This window comes from Pipistrellus kuhlii, unplaced genomic scaffold (assembly GCF_014108245.1).
Source record: "Pipistrellus kuhlii isolate mPipKuh1 unplaced genomic scaffold, mPipKuh1.p scaffold_m20_p_1, whole genome shotgun sequence".
Classification (NCBI taxonomy): Eukaryota; Metazoa; Chordata; class Mammalia; order Chiroptera; family Vespertilionidae; genus Pipistrellus; species Pipistrellus kuhlii.
In genome coordinates, this window is record NW_023425404.1 from 79,210,484 (window position 1) to 79,228,605 (window position 18,122).

Genomic DNA, 18,122 nt, shown 5'->3' on the forward strand with positions numbered 1-18,122 from the left:
AGATTCTCTTTTGTTCTTACTTCTCTCACATTTGCTCTTATGGAAGTTATAACTTACAATAAAACAATTCTGGGCGGGAAATATAGGCAGAGAATACAGTATTTTGATTGTTCAAATATTTTGGTTTATAGGGTTAATATGTGGTATACCAATTTTTTAAATATATTTTTTAATTAAATTATTATTTTTGTACATATACCAATGCCCCCCGCTCCCGTACATACCCTCCCTCTCCAGAGTTTTGTGTCCATTAGTTGTACTTATATGCATGCATACAAGTCCTTCGGTTTGGTATACCGATTTTTAGAGAAAATTAAAATTACATTTTATAGTTATGTTCTTATTCTATTTCCAATTGATTCAGAAGGCATTTGAGTGACTCTCAGAGCTTCCAGATTCATGTTATCAGTCATCATTGCACTGTTGCAGGTGTAATGATTATAAGAAAGTCAGGATAACAGAATAATTCTAAACAACGGCTGGCCCAGCTCAAAAGAGTGTTGCTCCCTTTACCTTCAGTCCGAACAGAACTGCAAATTAAAGGCCAATTCTTTTTTCCACTTTGGAGTTTTCTGTTTCCGTTTAGGCCCAGGGAAATGAGAAAAGTATTCATTTCAAGGTAGACAGAGATTGGAAAATCCTTAAGTAGTAGTCAGTTTTACTTAAAGCTGGTTCTGAAAAATGAACTATTTTATTGAATGGAGCAATTAGATAATTTAAAAAATCAACCATTATATGAAGACTCAACAGAATGTGGGTCGGGTAGTACTAGCTTAAAATAGTGAAAATGAAAAATGTCCAGTGAAAAGGTTTGATGCTGTTGTCTTGGTCTAACTCTTTCTACTCTGATGTAGTGTGTGTGCTAAGCTCAGCTCTGAGTGTTGTTGGACTCATGGGTGTAGCCCTGGGAAGATTAGTGCAGTGGACTGCTCCTGGACATGGAACCAGAGTCCTGGAAAAGACTCCTCTAAATGAAGCGATATTGAAAGAAATTATTATGTTTGCGGAGAGTTTTATCTACAAACATCCTCAAGAGGCAAAATATGTTTTTGTAGAACCACTTGAATGGAAGACAGATTTGAACCCCTCAGCATTTGAATCAGGTTATGTTGTCAGGTAAGCCAGTTAATTGCTTCTAGAATTGACTATCTTTGTTGTGCTCATTTTTATTGATTGATAGTGAGTTTTCGCAAGTCATTTAACATCTGTTAATCTTAGAAATCTTCTAATCCACAGATTCAGGTGAAATCTGAGGACATTTTGTTTGGCCAACACACTAATATTCAATTTGAATTTGAATTTCTTCTGATAGAGGAAGCATTCTCCAGGTCACCACACTCCCAAGATTAGCTATTTTTTTATGTCTGTCCTTTCCACTCACCTATATTACCTGCCAGACACCAGTAGGCATTGCTTTTGTGATCTCTGAGGTAGACATACCTTCTGGTATTTTAAATCTATCGATTTCTGGGGTGGCAGAGGGAGAATGGAAAATTTTGCTCAATATAAGGGAGAGACTCCTTAACAATAAACGTTGCCTTCAAATGAAAACCTTTCAAACCTGAGATTAAAAAAAGAAAATCCTACCTCCACTTTAACCAGCAAGCTGTCAATTTATCTTCTTTGAACATAGCTAAAATATAAATCTATAATAATAAAAACATGATAATTAGACCAGATGTTGTTCTAGACGAGCTTTCAGACGAAGCTGGGGCTGTGAGGGACGCCCGAGTCCTGGGTGCCAGAAGGAAGCTGCTGTTGGCAGCGGGCAAAGGAGGCCTACTCTTCATGGATTTTATGCATCAGGCCTCTAGTTTTATATAAATTTGTGTAATTTATATAAATATCATTATATATTCTACTAGAGGCCCAGTGCATGAAAATTTGTGCACTTGGGGTGGGGGGGCGGGTCTCTTAGCCTGGCTTGTACCCTCTCACAGTCCGGAAGCCCTCAGGGGCTGTCCTAAGTCACAGTCTGGCCTCCCTCTGTGGGAGGCAAGCAGACTGGCTGATCACCCCTAGCCCCTCGCCCTTCTGCTGCTGGCTGTTTACTGCTGCCTCCCCTCCCCCCATCGCTGTCCCCTCCCTCTGCCAACTGGCATGTGCCTTGGCTGGCCTGGTGCCACATGCTCACTGGCTTTACCCCCTGCCTACTGGTCATTTTGCCGTTCGGTCAATTTGCATATTATGCTTTTATTATATAGGATGTTATATGAATGTCATGTATTATACAACTATAGATTATAAATATCTATGATAAGTATATATAAATTTATATGTATCTCTCTTTGTTTCAGTCAGCCTTGGTTTATTTTCCACTGCAGGCATTCTGATATATGAACTTTTAAAGTCTGAGATACTGCCCTAGCTGGTTTGGTTCAGTGGATAGAGCATTGGCCTATGGACTGGAGGGTCTTGGATTCGATTCCAATCAAGGGCACATGCTTGGGTTGTGGGCTTGGTCCACAGTAGTGGGCATGCAGCAGGCAGCCGATCAATGATCCTCTCTCATCATTGATGTTTCTATCGCCCTCTCCCTTCTTCGCTGAAATCAATAAAAATATACATTATTTTTTTTAAAGATAAAGTCTGACATATCAAGAACAGTTCCCTAACTAGCCAAACTTCCTATGAATGCCTTTTCCAGTTTTTCCTTTTGGGGTTATTTGTGAGAATAAACTCAGAATTTTATTTTTAGAACTGTTAAACCATTCTTGAATTGCATTTTAAAAGCTCTTTAGCTCTGGTATCATGCTCTGCCTTCTCTGAATTTTTAAAATTGTATTTTATTTTTAATTGCCTATAGTTACTTTCTTCCGAGAAGCTTGTCATTCTTTATCGCTCCCATTTAACTAAGTTCAGTGTAATATCACACATTCTTTTTTTTTTAAAGATAAACTCATCTGTAAAGCTAATAACAAACATGAATGACTTAATCTACAAAGATAGGTTAAGCAGGTGTCAGAAGAGTATCACAATTGTCATTGTATCTTGCCTCTGTTCTAATTTTATGTTCCAAGTGCAAACATGAGCACATCTGAGGCCTCCTTAAGTGGGCTTGTTATACACCTCAAATGTATCTCTACTTCTCTATTTGCTTTATATATCTCTGTACACAGTCTTTATGTACAGTGTTCCCTCTTAAGTGGGATGTTTTGATATTTTGACACCATGTGTGTTTTGAGCCACCCCTTCCTCTATCAGATTTACTATGCAACTTTTCCTTGGACCAAGTTTTCTATCTTCAAACTTATTTGTTACACTTATTATTTGTTGTTGTAGAAATTATTACAGATGTCCCTCATTTACCTCCCTTTTACCCAAAATACCACCCTACCCTCCCTCTGGCTCTAACCAGGTTGTTGTCTTTGTCCATGGGCTGTGCTTACATGTTCTTTAACTATTCTCTTCACCTTCTTTCTATAAGTGTTTCAGGATTCTTAGTATATATTTCCAGAAGTGGGATTGTTGGGTCAATCAGCAGTTCTATTATTAATTTTTAAAAGAAAATTCCATACTATTTCCCACAGTGGCTGCACCAGTCTGCATTCCCATCAACAGTGCACTATGGTTCCCTTTTCTCTGAATCCTCACCAGCACCTTTTGTTGTTGGCGGGTGTGAAGTGATATCTCACTGTGGTTTTAATTTGGACCTCTCTGATGATTAGTGGCATTACAATTTTTTTTTCATGTGTCCATTGACCACCGTGTGTTCTCTTTGTAGAAGTGTCTATTTAGGTCCATTGCCCTTTTTGAATTGGATTTTTGTGTTCCTGTTGTTAGTTGGGTAAGTTCCTTAAATATTTTGGAAATTAACCTCTTATCAGATTGGCAAGAACATTTTCCCATAAAATGGACTCCCTTTTCATTTTGTTGATGATTTCTTTTGCTGTGCAGAAGCTTTTGGTTTGATGTAATCCCGTTTGTTTATTTTTTTTTCCTTGTTTTCCTTGCCCTAGGAGATATATTGGCAAAAATATTGCTATGACAGATGTCTGAGATTTTACTGCCTATGTCCTTTTCTGGGATCTTTATAGTTTCAGGCCTTACATTTAAGTCTTTTATTCATTTTGAGTTTATTCTTGTGTATGGTGTTAGTTGTTTGTCTAGTTCATTTTTTTGCAGGTATTTGTCCAAATTTCCCAACACCATTTATTAAATAGTATCTTCACTCCATTGTATGCTCTTGCCTTTTTTGTAAAATATTAGTTGGCCATAGAGGTTGATTTCTGAGCTTTCTGTTCTTTTACATTGATCAATATGCCTGTTCTTAATACAGTACTGGGCTGTTTTGTTTACAATTGCCTTGTAAAATAGTTTGATATCTGGCATTGTGATCCTTCCAATTTTGTTCTTTCTCAAGACTGCTAAGCCAATTTGGGGTCTTTTTTGGTTCCATATAAATTTTTGGAATATTTGGTCTAGATCTGTGCAATATGTTATTGGTATTTTAATTGAGATTACATTGAATCTTAGATTTCTTTGGTTGTATGGACATTTTAATGATGTTAATTCTTTTAATTCATGAACATGGTATATGTTTCCACTTATTTGTGTCTTCCTCAGTTTCTTTCTTCAATTTTCTATAATTTTCCAAGTGAAGATATTTTACCTCCTTGGTTAAATTTATTCTTAGGTACCTCACATTTTGTTGTTGTTATAATAGTGAGATTGTTTTCTTAGTTCTCTTTCTGATATTTCATTATTGGTGTATAGAAATGCTATTGATTTCTGGATATATATTTTATATCCTGCTACTTTTCCAAATTCATATATTAGATCTAGTAGCATTTTGGTGGAGCCTTTGGGGTTTTCTATATACATTATCATGTCATCTGTGAATAATGACAATTTTACTTCATCATTTCCAATTTGGATGCATTTTATTTCTTCTTATTTGATTGCTTTGGCTGGAACTTCCAGTACTATGTTGAATCAGAGTGGTGAAAGCAGACATCCTGGGCTTGTTCCTGATCTGCAGGGAAACACTTTTAGTTTTTCCTGTTGAGTATAATGTTTGCTGTAGGTTTTCATATATGGTCTTTATTATGTTGAGGTATGGTCTCTTTATTAACACTTTGGTAAGAGTTTGTATCATAAATCAGTGCTGGATTTTATGCAATGCTTTTTCTGTATCTATTGATAAAATTATGTGATTTTTATCTTTCATTTTGTTTCTATGCTATGCCACATTTATTGACTTACTAGAGGCCCATTGCACAGATTTGTGCCTGGTGGGGGTTCCTCAAACTGGCCTGTGCCCTCTTGCAATCTGGGACCCCTCAGGGGATGTCCAACTGCTGGTGTAGGCTATGTCTGCAAGGATCGGGCCTTAACCCACAGTTGGACATCCCCCGAAGGTCGTGGCAGTGTGCGAAGTGGCAGGTGGCTGTTCTTGCACCATGTTCTCGCCACTTACCATGCTCCCTGCTCCTTCGTGCTATCACAGAGTCACGGAGGAGGGAGAGGCTCCCGCTGTTGTGCTCACCAGCTGTGAGCCCAGCCTCTGGCTGAGCAGCACTCCTGCTATGGGAGTGAACTGATCACCCGGGGGCAGCTCCTGCATTGAACATCTGTCCCCTGGTGGTCAGTGTGCATCATAGTGACAGGTCATTTCAGTTGTTCTGTCGGAACATTCGCTTAGGCTTTTATATTTATACATGAATATTATACCAGCCTTGCATCCCTGGAACAAATCCCACTTAATTGTGGTGTATGATCTTTTTAATATACATGAACAAATTTGTGCACGGTGGAGTCCTTGGCCTGGCCTGTGATTGGAGTCCATTTGGGCCAGCAGGCTTCAGGGAGGGACCAGGAGGTTGGCTGTGGGAGTGTACTGAACACCAGGGGACAGCTCCTGCACTGAGCATCCGTGTCATTGTGACCAGTCACAATATATATGGATTACTGCATCTAATTTGCTAATACTTTATTGAGGATTTTAGCATCTATGTTCATCAGGAATATTGGCCTATAATTGTCTTTTTTGTAGTGTCTTTATCTAGTTTTGGAATTAAGATAAAGTTAATCTCATAAAGAGAGTCTTCCCCCCTCTTGAATTTTTGGAATGGTTTGAAGAAGATAGGTATTAGTAAGTTCCTCTTTGAATGTTTGGTAAAATTCACCCCTGAAGCCATCCAGGCCAGGACTTTTTTTTTTTTTTTAACTTGTCTTTATTGTTGAAAGTATTACAGATGTTCCCCTGTTTTTTCCCATTTACCCTCTCAACCTTACACCTGCTCCCTTCCCCCCCCCCACCCCCCAGGCCTTCACCACACTATTGTTTGTGTCCATAGGTTTTACATATAATCATATAAGTTCCCCTGTTAATCTCTCCCTTCCCACCCTCCAACCCCCGCTTTCCTTCTGATATTTGTCAGTCTGTTACATACTTCTATGTCTCTGGATCTATTTTGTTTATCAGTTAATTTTGTTCATTAGATTCCACATATGAGATCATGTGATACTTTTCTTTCTCTGACTGACTTATTTTGATTAGTATAATGCTCTCCAGGTCCCTCCATGCTGTCTCAAAAGATAAAAGATCCTTCTATTTAGCAGTTGCATAGTATTCCATGGTATAAATGTACCAACCTTTTTTATCCACTCATCTACTGATGGGCCCTTGGGCTGTTTCCAGATCTACTTAGCTATTATAAATTGTGCTGCTATGAATATGGGGTGCATATACACTGAGTAGCCAGATTATTATGATCTCTGAATGCATAATAATATGGCCAATTGGTGTGTGTGTGTGTGTGTGTGTGTGTGTGTGTGTGTAAATATGTATGTATGTATTAGAGGTCCAGTATATGAATTTGTGCATGGGTGGGGTCTGGCCAGCCTGGCCAGGAGGAGGGGACATGAAGAGTTGGCTGGCCTACCTGCTGATCGAACTCCTGGTCAAGAGGACAATTTGCATATTAGCCTTTTATTATATAGGATATAAACTGAGTGGCCAGATTATTATGCATTCAGAGATCATAATAATCTGCCCATTCAGTGTGTATTTTCTGTTTGGTATTTCAGGTTTCCTAAGATGTATTCCTAGAAGTGGGATTACTGGGTCAAATGGCAGCTCCATTTTCATGATATTTGCTAATTCATCTCCTAGGACAAGGGAAACTTATAAAAAAAAAATAAACAAATGGGACTACATCAAAATAAATGCTTTTGCACAGCAAAAGAAACCACCAACTAAATGAAACAGAGGCCCTCTGTAGGGGAAAACATATTTACCAGTGTTACACTTGATAAGGGATTAATTTCTAAAATATATAAGGAATTCATACAACTTAACAAAAGGAATACAAACAATTCAATTAAAAAATCGGCAAAGGACCTAAATGGACACTTCTCCAAAGTGAACATACAGATGGCCAAGAACCATAAAAAAAATGCTCAAAGTCACTGATCATCAGAGAGATTAAAATGTCAATGAGGTATCACCTAGTACCTTTCAGAATGACTGTCATCCACAAATCAACAAAAGATATACTGGTTTAGGATGTGGAGAAATGGGAACCCTTAGTACACTACTGGTGGGAATACAAGACTGGTGCAGCCACTATGGAAAACAGCAATATCTTTGGATGTTTTAGAATAAAGGCAGATTCTTCTTCTTATACCTTCTCTCAGCCTCCGGTTGCAAATTCAGGTCAGTTTTATCTACAGAGAAAGTTGGTTGAAGTAGTTAAGCTAACTCCCTTTTTCTTTTTACTTCTACAGACATTTTTGGGAATATGTTTATACTTGAGGCCTCACTTCTTATTTGACATTGTGCATTTCCAAATGCACTCTCTGGAACAGCCTGTGGAAGTTTGATCAGCCGCCTTCATTAGGCTTACTGGCATCTGACATTGAAACTGATCTTTGAGTCACACACTGGAAAGGTTTTACATTTCATCAACTATCTTCTTTCCTTTTTTTGCAGGTTGCTTTTAACTGACTACACAGGCATAGCACTTTGCACATGTTGCAGGATTCATTCCTTTCCTTTAGAATCATTTCCAGGGTACAGCTGCTCAACCTGTAATAACATTTGTCATCATCTCTTCATGTTCAATTTGCAGAGGGGCGGGGGTGGGAGAGTCTTTACTTTCATTTTAATGGAAATTATAGGTCCTTTTATTACTCTTTTTCAATTGCTTTTGTTCTTGTCAGGATGAGATTAATAATATTCAGAATGAAGCCCAAAATCCACTGTAAACTAAGGACAGGTGACACCACTCAATGGTAACACCATCTGTTGGTGGTACACACAGCTGGGGTGCTTTGATTTTTTAGAATCTAGTTTTGAAATTTATAAATTGGGTCAGCGTTCTGAATGCCTTTCTAAAAACGCTACCTGTTCTTTTTTCACATAGTAGACCTGTAATTTTTTAATCACATTTACTTTAATATTGCAATATTTTAGTTGTGAATCTAGCTTTGCTTTATTTCATGATGAGTTGGGACAAAATTATATGCTGATAAGAGTTCTGTATGGATGAGAAGTCAGGACGCCTGAGCAGTGGACCTCTTCCCCACAGTAAAGCTCAAATTACTCACAAGTCATACCTTACTGATCCTTGGTTTTCTGATCAGTATCATGAAGGGCTGGGTTATTTCCAACCTTAACATATTGTATTTAGATAAAATTTTCATTGCCATACTTTTGATATTGGGCTCTTTGGTTTTTTGTCCTTGAGAATTGCTAAATAGTTTCTGAATTTCTTATGTCCTATGTTCCTATTTTAAAATGCTTTTATTGAGCAACTACTATGTTCTGGACACTGGGGACTAAATAAACAAGACATTTTCCTGCTGAGTAGTTTTAGCTCCCTTCCCAATTTCAGTTGAAAGTTTCTTGACCAGGTCAGTGGATTTCATTTACAGCACATTCTTCTTGATGTTCATGAGGTGAGTGCAGCATTTTTCTTTCTGAGAGCTCTTTTTTTTTCCAGCTGTGAGAAACTGTGAGCTCGGAAATGGAAACCTGTTCTTCCACATCCTCCATGTAGCTGGCTCTGAGTTACAGGTTTCAACTGGTAGGAGCAATGAAAAATGTCACCTGTGCCTTTAGTTCTTCCTTTTTCCAGAAGGATTTTTACTTTCTTAAGTTAGTAGCTTGATATTGTTGGCATTCATTTGGCCTATAACTTAGTTCTCTCACCATCCACTTAGCACTAGGGTCCAGCCTTGATTACAGGCCTTTAAAAATCTCCTCTTGCCTAAGGACACTACTTCAAAAGTTTTATTTTAGAGAAAATATACATTTTGTACACAGTGCACATCACTGGCAAATCTGAAAACATTTTGTTCATTCATTCCTCTTATAATGGTTGAACACCTTCTGTGTGCAGTTACTGTGTGAGGTACTTTGGATAGAGCAGTACACAAAACTTTAAAATGACCCTGTCATAGCTTCCTATTGCTGCTGTAACAAATTACCATGTACTTAATGTGTTAAAACAACACAGCTTTACTATCTTACTGTTCTGGAGGTGAAATATCTAAAATGAGTCTGCAGAGCTAAAATGAATGTTGGCAGGGCTGTGTTTCTTGTGGGGGCTGAAGAAATTCATTCCTGCCTCTCTCAGCTGCCAGAGGCTACCTGCGTGCAGTGCCTCTCAACTCTGCATTTCCCTGACCTGTTTTCATTGTTACATCACCTTCCCTGATTTCATCCTTCTGCCTGCCTTCCCAAAAATCCTTCCCACCACCTTGGATCAACCTAGATATTTCCAAGTAGTATTTCCATCTCATGATCCTTAACTTAATCCATCTGCAAATTCACTTTTGCCATGGAAGGTAACATATTCTCAGGTTTTGTGGACTAAAACATGGACATTTGGGGGAAGCCATTATTCTGACTCCTACAGTTTCTATATTCTTGTTTCTTTTCTAGTGAAAAAGTGTTAATACCCTGTTTCCCCAAAAATAAGACAGTGTCTTATATTAATTTTTTCTCCCAAAGTTGTGCTAGGTCTTATTTTCAGGGGATGTCTTATCTTTTCATGCGCTAGGTCTTATTTTCAGAGGATGTCTTATTTTCGGGGAAACACGGTAGTAGACAGTCTGAGTCTGTCAGATTTACTTTTTCTGTTCAACTGTTAATATTTCACATCTATTTATCAGCATTATAATTTAAAATATGTTAGATTAGATCTAAAGATATGGGAGTTTTTCTAGGGTTATCAGTATGTAATGAAAAAAGTTAACCAGTTTAATTAATGTTTTAAGTAGTAAAAACTTATAGAACTATTCCCCGAAAATAAGACATCTTCCGAAAATAAGACCTAGTGCATGGAAAGATAAGACATCCCCTGAAAATAAGACCTAGCGCAACTTTGGGAGAAAAAAATAATATAAGACACTGTCTTATTTTCGGGGAAACAGGTTACTGTCAGGAAAAAAAAAATCTTTAAAAAATTTAAATGCTGACTTAAAAATATCATCAAAGTAGACAGAAATACAAATATAGGAGATCCAATAATTTCTAATCAGGAAAAAAACATTTAGAAAAACTGCTTAAAGTCCTAGAGTAAACCTAATTAAGGTGTTTGGAGTGGGAAAACAATCTATAGAGAAGATCTGGTTTGTCTTTTTATATAGCTTTTTTGTTAACAGTACAGAATAGCCAAGAAAATATCTAATCATTAATTGCTGTGGTGTAAAAATTGTATAGCCCTTGCCAGGGAGCTCAGTTGCTTAGATTGTGGTCCCGATATGACAAGATTGTGGGTTCGATCCTCAATCAGAGCACATAAAAAAAAATCAACCAATGAATGCATCAATAAGTGGAACAACAAATCTTCTGTCTTTCATTCTCTCTCCTTCCTTCTCTCTAAAATCAATAAATTAAAATGATTGTATAAATATAACATTATAAAACCTCAAAACATGAATGGTTTTTTAAAATGTTGAACATCTACACTAATAAAAGAGAAATATGAAAACTGACCATATTCCCACAACACCCATAAGCCAATCAGGAGTGAGTATGCAAATTAACCAAACAAAGATGGCGAGCTAATTTATATACACAGAAGTGGAGCCCCAGGGTGGGGCGGGACACCTACTATGAGGGAGAGGGCGGAGGGCTGAGGAAGCTACAGGAGCAGCGCTCTGGCTGGGAGCGAAGACTTGCAAAGGCTCTCAGGTATCTGGGAGCGAAACCCGGGGAAGAAAGGCCTATTCTTGCATGAATCTTCATGCAATGGGCCTCTAATATTGTTATAAAAACAAAAAACTGGTTGAGTTAGTGTAGGTTTTTAAGAAATTGCTTAAAGTTTTCTTCCTGGATATGTCATATGGCTCACTATCATCCTACCTAATAAAAGAATAATATGCAAATTAACCACCACTCTGCTACACCCACAGACCACACCCACCAGCCACGCCCACCAGCCAGTCAGAGTGAATATGCAAATTAACCCCAACCAAGATGGTTGCCACCACAGAGAGCAGGAGGGAGGCTTGGGTTTCCTGGGCAAGGGAGGAAGGCAAGCTTTCCACACAACCTGGTTGGCCCAGGCCTCCACTCAAGGCTACAAAGTTTCAGTTATAGAAGGTGAATAAACAACAGAAATGGCTGCCACTGAGTGAGGAGAAGGCTTGGCTTTGCTCCAGGCTAGAAAGTTTTAATTGTAGACAATAAATATATCCCAGATACCAGGGCCTCTGTTTGGGTCACTGGGGGCATGGCCACAGGCCCCCTCGCCCAGGCCACCCTATGCCCCAAGGGAACCCCCACTAATCCAGGACACCCTTAGGGGAAACCAGCTGGCCCCCACCCATGCATCTGGCCTCTATACTATCTAATAAAAGAGTAATATGCAGATTGACCATCACTCCAACACAAAAGATCAAGATAGCTGCCCCCATGTGGTCAAAGATCCTGCCCCCATGTGGACACAAGATGGCCACCACAAGATGCCAGCAGGGGAGGGCAGTTGGGGGCAATCAAGCCTGCAGGGGAGGGAAGTTAAGGGGTGACCAGGCCAGCAGAGGAGGGAAGTTGTGGGCAAACAGTCTGGCAGGGGAGCAGTTAGACATCAATCAGGCTGGCATGGGAGTGGTTAGGGGGTGACCAGGCTGGCAGGCAGAAGCGGTTAGGGGCAATCAGGAAGGCAGGCAAATGAGCAGTTGGGAGCCAGCAGTCCTGGATTGTGAGAGAGATCCCAGATTGGAGAGGGTGCAAGTTGAGATGAGGGACACCCCCTCCCCATGCATAGATTTCGTGCATCAGGCCTCTAATTGCTAATAAGTGTGGAGTTTTAAGGTTCTGAGAGTAGATGAAAATAGGAAAATAGATGAGCTTCTAACAAGTAGTATTTATATTCTCTATTTTATAATGATAACGTGGAAATAATTTGCCAAAATATCTTAAATTTAACTTTTAACATCCAGTTAACTCTAAGCTTTCCTTTTTTCCTTTTTTAATTTTTAGTGCAACAACAGTCAAATCAGAAGAATCTGATGAAAATGGACAGCCTTTGCTATTTCTTTCTGTACCGCAAATTAAAGTTAGGAGTTTTGGGCAGCTGTCATGCTTCTTATTGATTGCTAAAGATACAAAGCTGAAGGAAGCACAAGCATGCATTGAAGGTGATATTTACACTCCATCCTGTGATTTGAACTTTTAGAAACATAATCTTGGGGAAAATCTTGTTACAGTCTCTTGAAAAAAGTTTTGTAACCTAAAAGGTAAAAAATTATATTCAGCTTCATAAAAAGTCATTAATCTTACTTGGCAAAATGTTATGCTTACCTGTATCAAATTTCTACTTTAAAATGAAAGGCTCAATACTTTGCTACTAGTAAACTTCTAGATTACTAATTTCAAAAAGAGTTTTTTTAGCTTTTGGAACAACCTAAAGCCTGTAGCCTTTAAGGTCCATATCCATGACTGGAATTCCTCCTTCTTTCCCTCCTTTTCTCTCTTCTCCCAATTCCTCCTTCCCATCCTTCCTCTTTCCCTTCTTTCCTTTTCCCCTTCATCTCTGTAAGCATTTCCTAAGCATCTCCTTGTGTAAGGAGTAAATAGGAGTAAATATGTATATTTATGCATACCTATATAATAAAAGTCTAAGTGACCTTTATGGTGGAACAACCAGAATGACCGGTCACTATGATGCACATTGACCACCAGGAGGCAGATGCTCAATGCAGGAGTTGCCACCTGGTGTTCAGTGTGCTCCCACAGGGGTGTGCCGCTCAGCCAGAAGCCGGGCTCATGCCTGGTGAGCGCATTGGCAGTGGCAGAAAGCAGGCCTAAGTGGTCGGGGGTCCCAGACTGCAAGAGGGTGCAGGCCGGGCTAAGGGACCCCTGCCCCCAGTGCACAAATTTCATGCACCGGGTCCCTGGTATATATATACAGTTTGAACAGGTGGAAAAGTCTGGCAGAAGAACTCTAGACCAAGGGAAGCATGCAACTTTGTAAAGAAGCATGCATACTTATTGTGAGTACTGAGCACTGGTATACACATAGTTCTAGTGATGTTTCTTCTAAGGAAAACAGTATTTCTCTACAAATCAATTCTGAATATATTAATTGAATTCCTCATGGTCAACTAAAAAAAAATAAAGGAATGTCTTGTTCTTTTTCCTGTTAGGAAGATAACATATACTAGTAATATTACTATAAAGAAAGAACATTTCAAAAGGTGTAAGAAAGTTCCTAAATTCAGTAAATTTGAGAAGTGGACATTGATTCTAATTGGATTGATGAGAGAAAGCATAATGAAAGAAATACAGTTGAGTGGGCTTCAATGGATTTGTTTAACTTTATGTTTCTTATTATAGAAGATAACAGAATAATTTTTATTAATTTACTTTGGTCAGGTAACAGAAATCCTGTAGCAAAAATCCTGGGCTTGGATTATAATACAATGAAAGAAGAGTCATCTATATTAAATATTCTTGATAAAATTACCAAAGACAATGATACTGAAAGTGAGATTAAGATGAAGATTGCCATACTGCTTAAGCAACTGGATGTAAACCTCCTCAATCATTCTCTAAAATGTATTTCATTGTGAGTATTTTAAAAAATAAACCTCTAAACATTAGTTGCAAAAAGTGCTTTTAGAGTTTTAGGAAAAAATGAGAAAAATAAAGTATGGGAATCATTGCTATTGATTTAACATTCAATTGTATTGGAATAAAATTTTAGTTTATCACATGGATATTTCTAGTTTTAAAAACTAAAATTTGCTCTTAACAATGCTAAACATTCTAGTGGGGTTTCATCTAATTCTGAAGACATTAAGTGGCCTTAAAATATTTGGATTCTCTTAATAAGACTCACATAAATTACTAAATTATAATGCAAACATTATGTAGAGTTTTCCAGATTTAAAACTTGTTGATTTTTCTAGTGCTTTCTAGTATTTTAGTATTATCATTAAGAAATAAAATGAATATTTAAGTTAGTATATTTAATGTTGTTCAGTAATTCCTTGATGGTTTGACAGTGTAATAACATTATAACATGGCTAAATGTAACTGCAATTTTGTTGTTGTTGTATAATTACCTGAAATTTTAATTATTAAAAAATTTCCCTTGACATAATGGAATGTCTTCATGTATAGTTTGTACAATCTGTTATAAAATGTTTTAAATGGATGTCTAAACATTTATTTCAGAGAAATACCTTTACATCCAGCAGCAGTTAAGAACGATATAGAACTGCTCAAACGTTTCTCGGGAAAAGGAGAACAAACAGTCTTGGAATCTATCAAATATACCTCAGGTTTACAGCTTCTCAGATTCATTAATGTTATATATTTTCATAATTATTATTCAAAATGCTTCAATAACTACATTGGAACTTAATAATTAAGAAAACAAAAACAATTTAATAATATTTATTTGTGAGCCAACATATTTTACAAAACTCTAAACTGATTGATAATTGGTTTCAGATTATGAATATCCAAATGGATGTCGAGCCCCACCTTGGAGACAGATTCTTGGGGAAATTTGCTATGTGCTGGTGAAACCACATGATGTTGAAACTTTGTGCATTACTTGTAGTGAAGAAGGAGTATTTTTAAATGGCGTAAGTAATTTTTAAAAAACAGAATTGGTATTGGTGCTTAGGTTGGTGTCTTGGAGTGTAGACATGTCTCTAGGATTGAACTCCAGTGAGCATAGACCATGAAATACTGTTCTGTGGGATTCCAGCAGATCCCTTTCTCTGTGTGTACTTGCTGTCTCAGAATTAGCCCAGTGTCCCCATTGCAGGTCAGTTTTCTAAGAAATGGCTTCTAAAAGACTCATTCCACTCCATAAAAGAGAAACCTCTTTAACATAATATCAAGCATTAAAGGAAAGAAAAGTCAAAAAAGGAGCACTGTGATAACACAGAATCAATAACTGCAGCTTCTGCCATAAGAGTTGAGGGATAAAGGGAAGAGGAGGGGGGATTGTCAAAATGTAGCTGCCTGGAGGAGGTGCCCCATGTAGCTAGGACCCTGGGGCCTGGAGAGGAGCTACTGCCAGGCTGTGCTAGTACCTTAGGATCTCAGAGGAGGACCCTTGCAGGCCTGAGGCTTAGACTCCTGGAGAGTAGACCCTGCTTGCCTGGGCGAAGGTCCCTTAGGACCTCAGGGGAGGGCTGCCCACACAAATTGGACTTACACCTCTGAGGCCTGGTCACTTCCAGGCTGTGCTAGTTTCCCCGGAGCTCAGGTGGCCTCTGTGACACTGGGGCCCAGTGGTCTGAGCAGTGAGAGCTGCTCAATTTGTGCTGGTCCCTCAGAAGCTCAGAGGATCTCCTCAGAGCAGAGACTCAAATCTTTGGAAATGGTGCCCTGGTAGGCTGATGATGGTATTTCTTGGAGGAAGGGTGGGAAGAGCCTTGTTCTGGGACTACAGGGAGAAATACTTCTGGAAATTAGAACCAACTGTTGCTACTGGAAGCAACTGCCACTGCCAGGGGGTGGGGCCGTTGCTGGGGTGACTAACAGGAACAGGCGACAATAGAAGGGAGCATGTCTCTTCCCTCACTTCCTGTTGACTGAAGCTACCTACCTGGCCAAGGTGAAACACAGTTTTGCAGATTCCCAGCCTGAGTATCGCACAGCAGAGTGAGGATGGGTGAGCTTTGAGCTGAGAGCGAAACAGCACATAGCCTTCTGAGTTTTCTAGATTAAAACAGTTTGAGTCTCACCTCTGTTCACTGAACTTAGATGGAAGGAGCTCAGCTTTCTTACCTGCAACACCTGCCCCCAGTTTCTTCAATGTAGTTTTGGTGTCACTGTAACCGGACAATCAGTGGGTCCATGCTGCCTGTTTCTACTTGAGCCAATTAAGCAGAAACAAGGTTAAATCATATGAGCATTTATTCCAATACTTCTGGTATGATAGGAGAGCAGCAGGTCATTTATAAAAATCTGCTCTGCACCCTACCATAAACCAGCTTATATTGGGCAGAAGAGCAAAGATTACATGGGGAAGTAGGCAAAAAGGGCAAATTGGGAGTTAATAGATATGCAAAGGGCCTGGGGGTCTTCAGAGGGCTGGTGATTCTGGTTTCTGCAACAGGTTTAACATAACAGGCAGCTCCAAATGGGGAGGATTAGCTACAAGCCTAGTTGAGCTCCCAGGTCCCCGGTACTTTCCTTAATCAGAACAAAGCAATCTCGGCCAACAGGGCATGGTTGATATTTCTGCAATTATAGCTGGTTCCCAATATGTTATTCCCCCCCGCCCCCAAATCACCACCAGGAAATTCTGCAGGGAGAACCCAAATCCTCAGTGGGGACCCAGCTATTACAGGGGACTGCTTAGAGAGTTGTCACACCTGGGCTTGGGTTGGTATCTAGTTACTGGTGCTGTGTTCTCGATTTCTTGTAGCACCTTTTCTGACATGCCTTAGGTACTTTTCTTATCAGCATGACCATTAGCTTATTTCTGCATTAGAGGAGGGAGATGATCTAAATATAATTTTACTTTTGGTTTGTTTTGATACTTTAGAAAAGTGAAACTTCCAATTAGAAAATAAGAAATTAAAAAAGGAATTATTTTTGTTGACTTTCCTGAGTGGGATAAGGAGCCTTTGCTTCTCATAAAAGGCTATTGATTCACAGACCAGTTTATTTGATATTGTAAACATCTACGTATTCCCCTTGGTTTAAAAATGAAACACAAGGAGCATGAAACTATTCAGTAATTACAACAAAATGTATAATACACTACAGTTACATATACTGTATATTTGGTTAAGGGAGAACGAAAGGGGCAGGAAAGAAGAGAGGAATGGAGGGGCAAGACAAGAAGAGAGATACAGAGACAGAGACAGAGACAGAGACAGAAGGTGGGAGGACAGACAGCTGGTTGCATAGAGACATAACCCTAGAAAATAAGCCTAGAGCCACGGTGCTACACAGAACGAGAGAGCGGTGTGGCACACAGAAACACAGGCTCCTCTGTGCGGCATTCTAATCTGGAGCTTTTGTGACACCCTCAAAGGCTCTTGCGGTCAGAATGCATTTCTCCTGAGAGGAGCCTGGAGGGAAGAGAGCGCCTGCTCCCGTGCTGAATGGCAGCGTGCCCTGCTGCCTGTGGGAGCTATTCATAAGGGTTGCCGAAAGAACGAGTGAATAGGTAACTACTTTAAGGGGGGAGGGTTTTGCCTTTATATTTCATATATAAAGACTACTATAGGGATCCTTTAGAGAAGAAAAAAAATGTGTACTTGGGTTGTGATGTATTGATCGGGTGCTTATATTGCTGTTATATTAAATAATAGTGCCAACTTTTTCTCCCAAAGGGCAAAACAGATGATGAGGAAATTAATTATGAGAGAAAAGGTGTGATTTATAAAGACCTTGTCACGTGTTTAAAAGAAAAATCAGCAAAATTTTCAGAAAATATGTCTAAACAGGTAAGTTTTATAGTCTCTTTTGAACTTCCATAGCATTATATTATTTGACAACTTTCTAAAGTGTAAAAAGTTAGAGTAAGTCTGCCTGTTGTGGGGCACTGCTTTTAATTATTAGGTTACATAATGATGTAAAGTAAGAAATGCTGTAATGTAGTATTTTAAGACTGTTTCTCATTTTCTTTAGGTGATAGGTACAATATTTCACTTTGTTTTTGTTTTCCCTTTTGAATGAATAACACTAA

General features: G+C 38.9%; 1 protein-coding gene across 1 annotated transcript in view; it reads left to right on the forward strand.

Moving 5' to 3' along the window:
• Positions 1 to 861: 861 nt before the first annotated feature.
• ODAD2 (outer dynein arm docking complex subunit 2) overlaps positions 862 to 18,122 on the forward strand; it is a 175,192-nt gene continuing 157,931 nt past the window's right edge. Inside the window, exons 1-6 of the mRNA XM_045585889.1 lie at positions 862 to 1,116; positions 12,437 to 12,594; positions 13,832 to 14,024; positions 14,636 to 14,742; positions 14,915 to 15,051; positions 17,767 to 17,880. Of these exons, the coding sequence (XP_045441845.1) occupies positions 893 to 1,116; positions 12,437 to 12,594; positions 13,832 to 14,024; positions 14,636 to 14,742; positions 14,915 to 15,051; positions 17,767 to 17,880 (933 nt within the window). The 5' untranslated portion in view covers positions 862 to 892. The remainder of the gene's footprint in view (positions 1,117 to 12,436; positions 12,595 to 13,831; positions 14,025 to 14,635; positions 14,743 to 14,914; positions 15,052 to 17,766; positions 17,881 to 18,122) is intronic.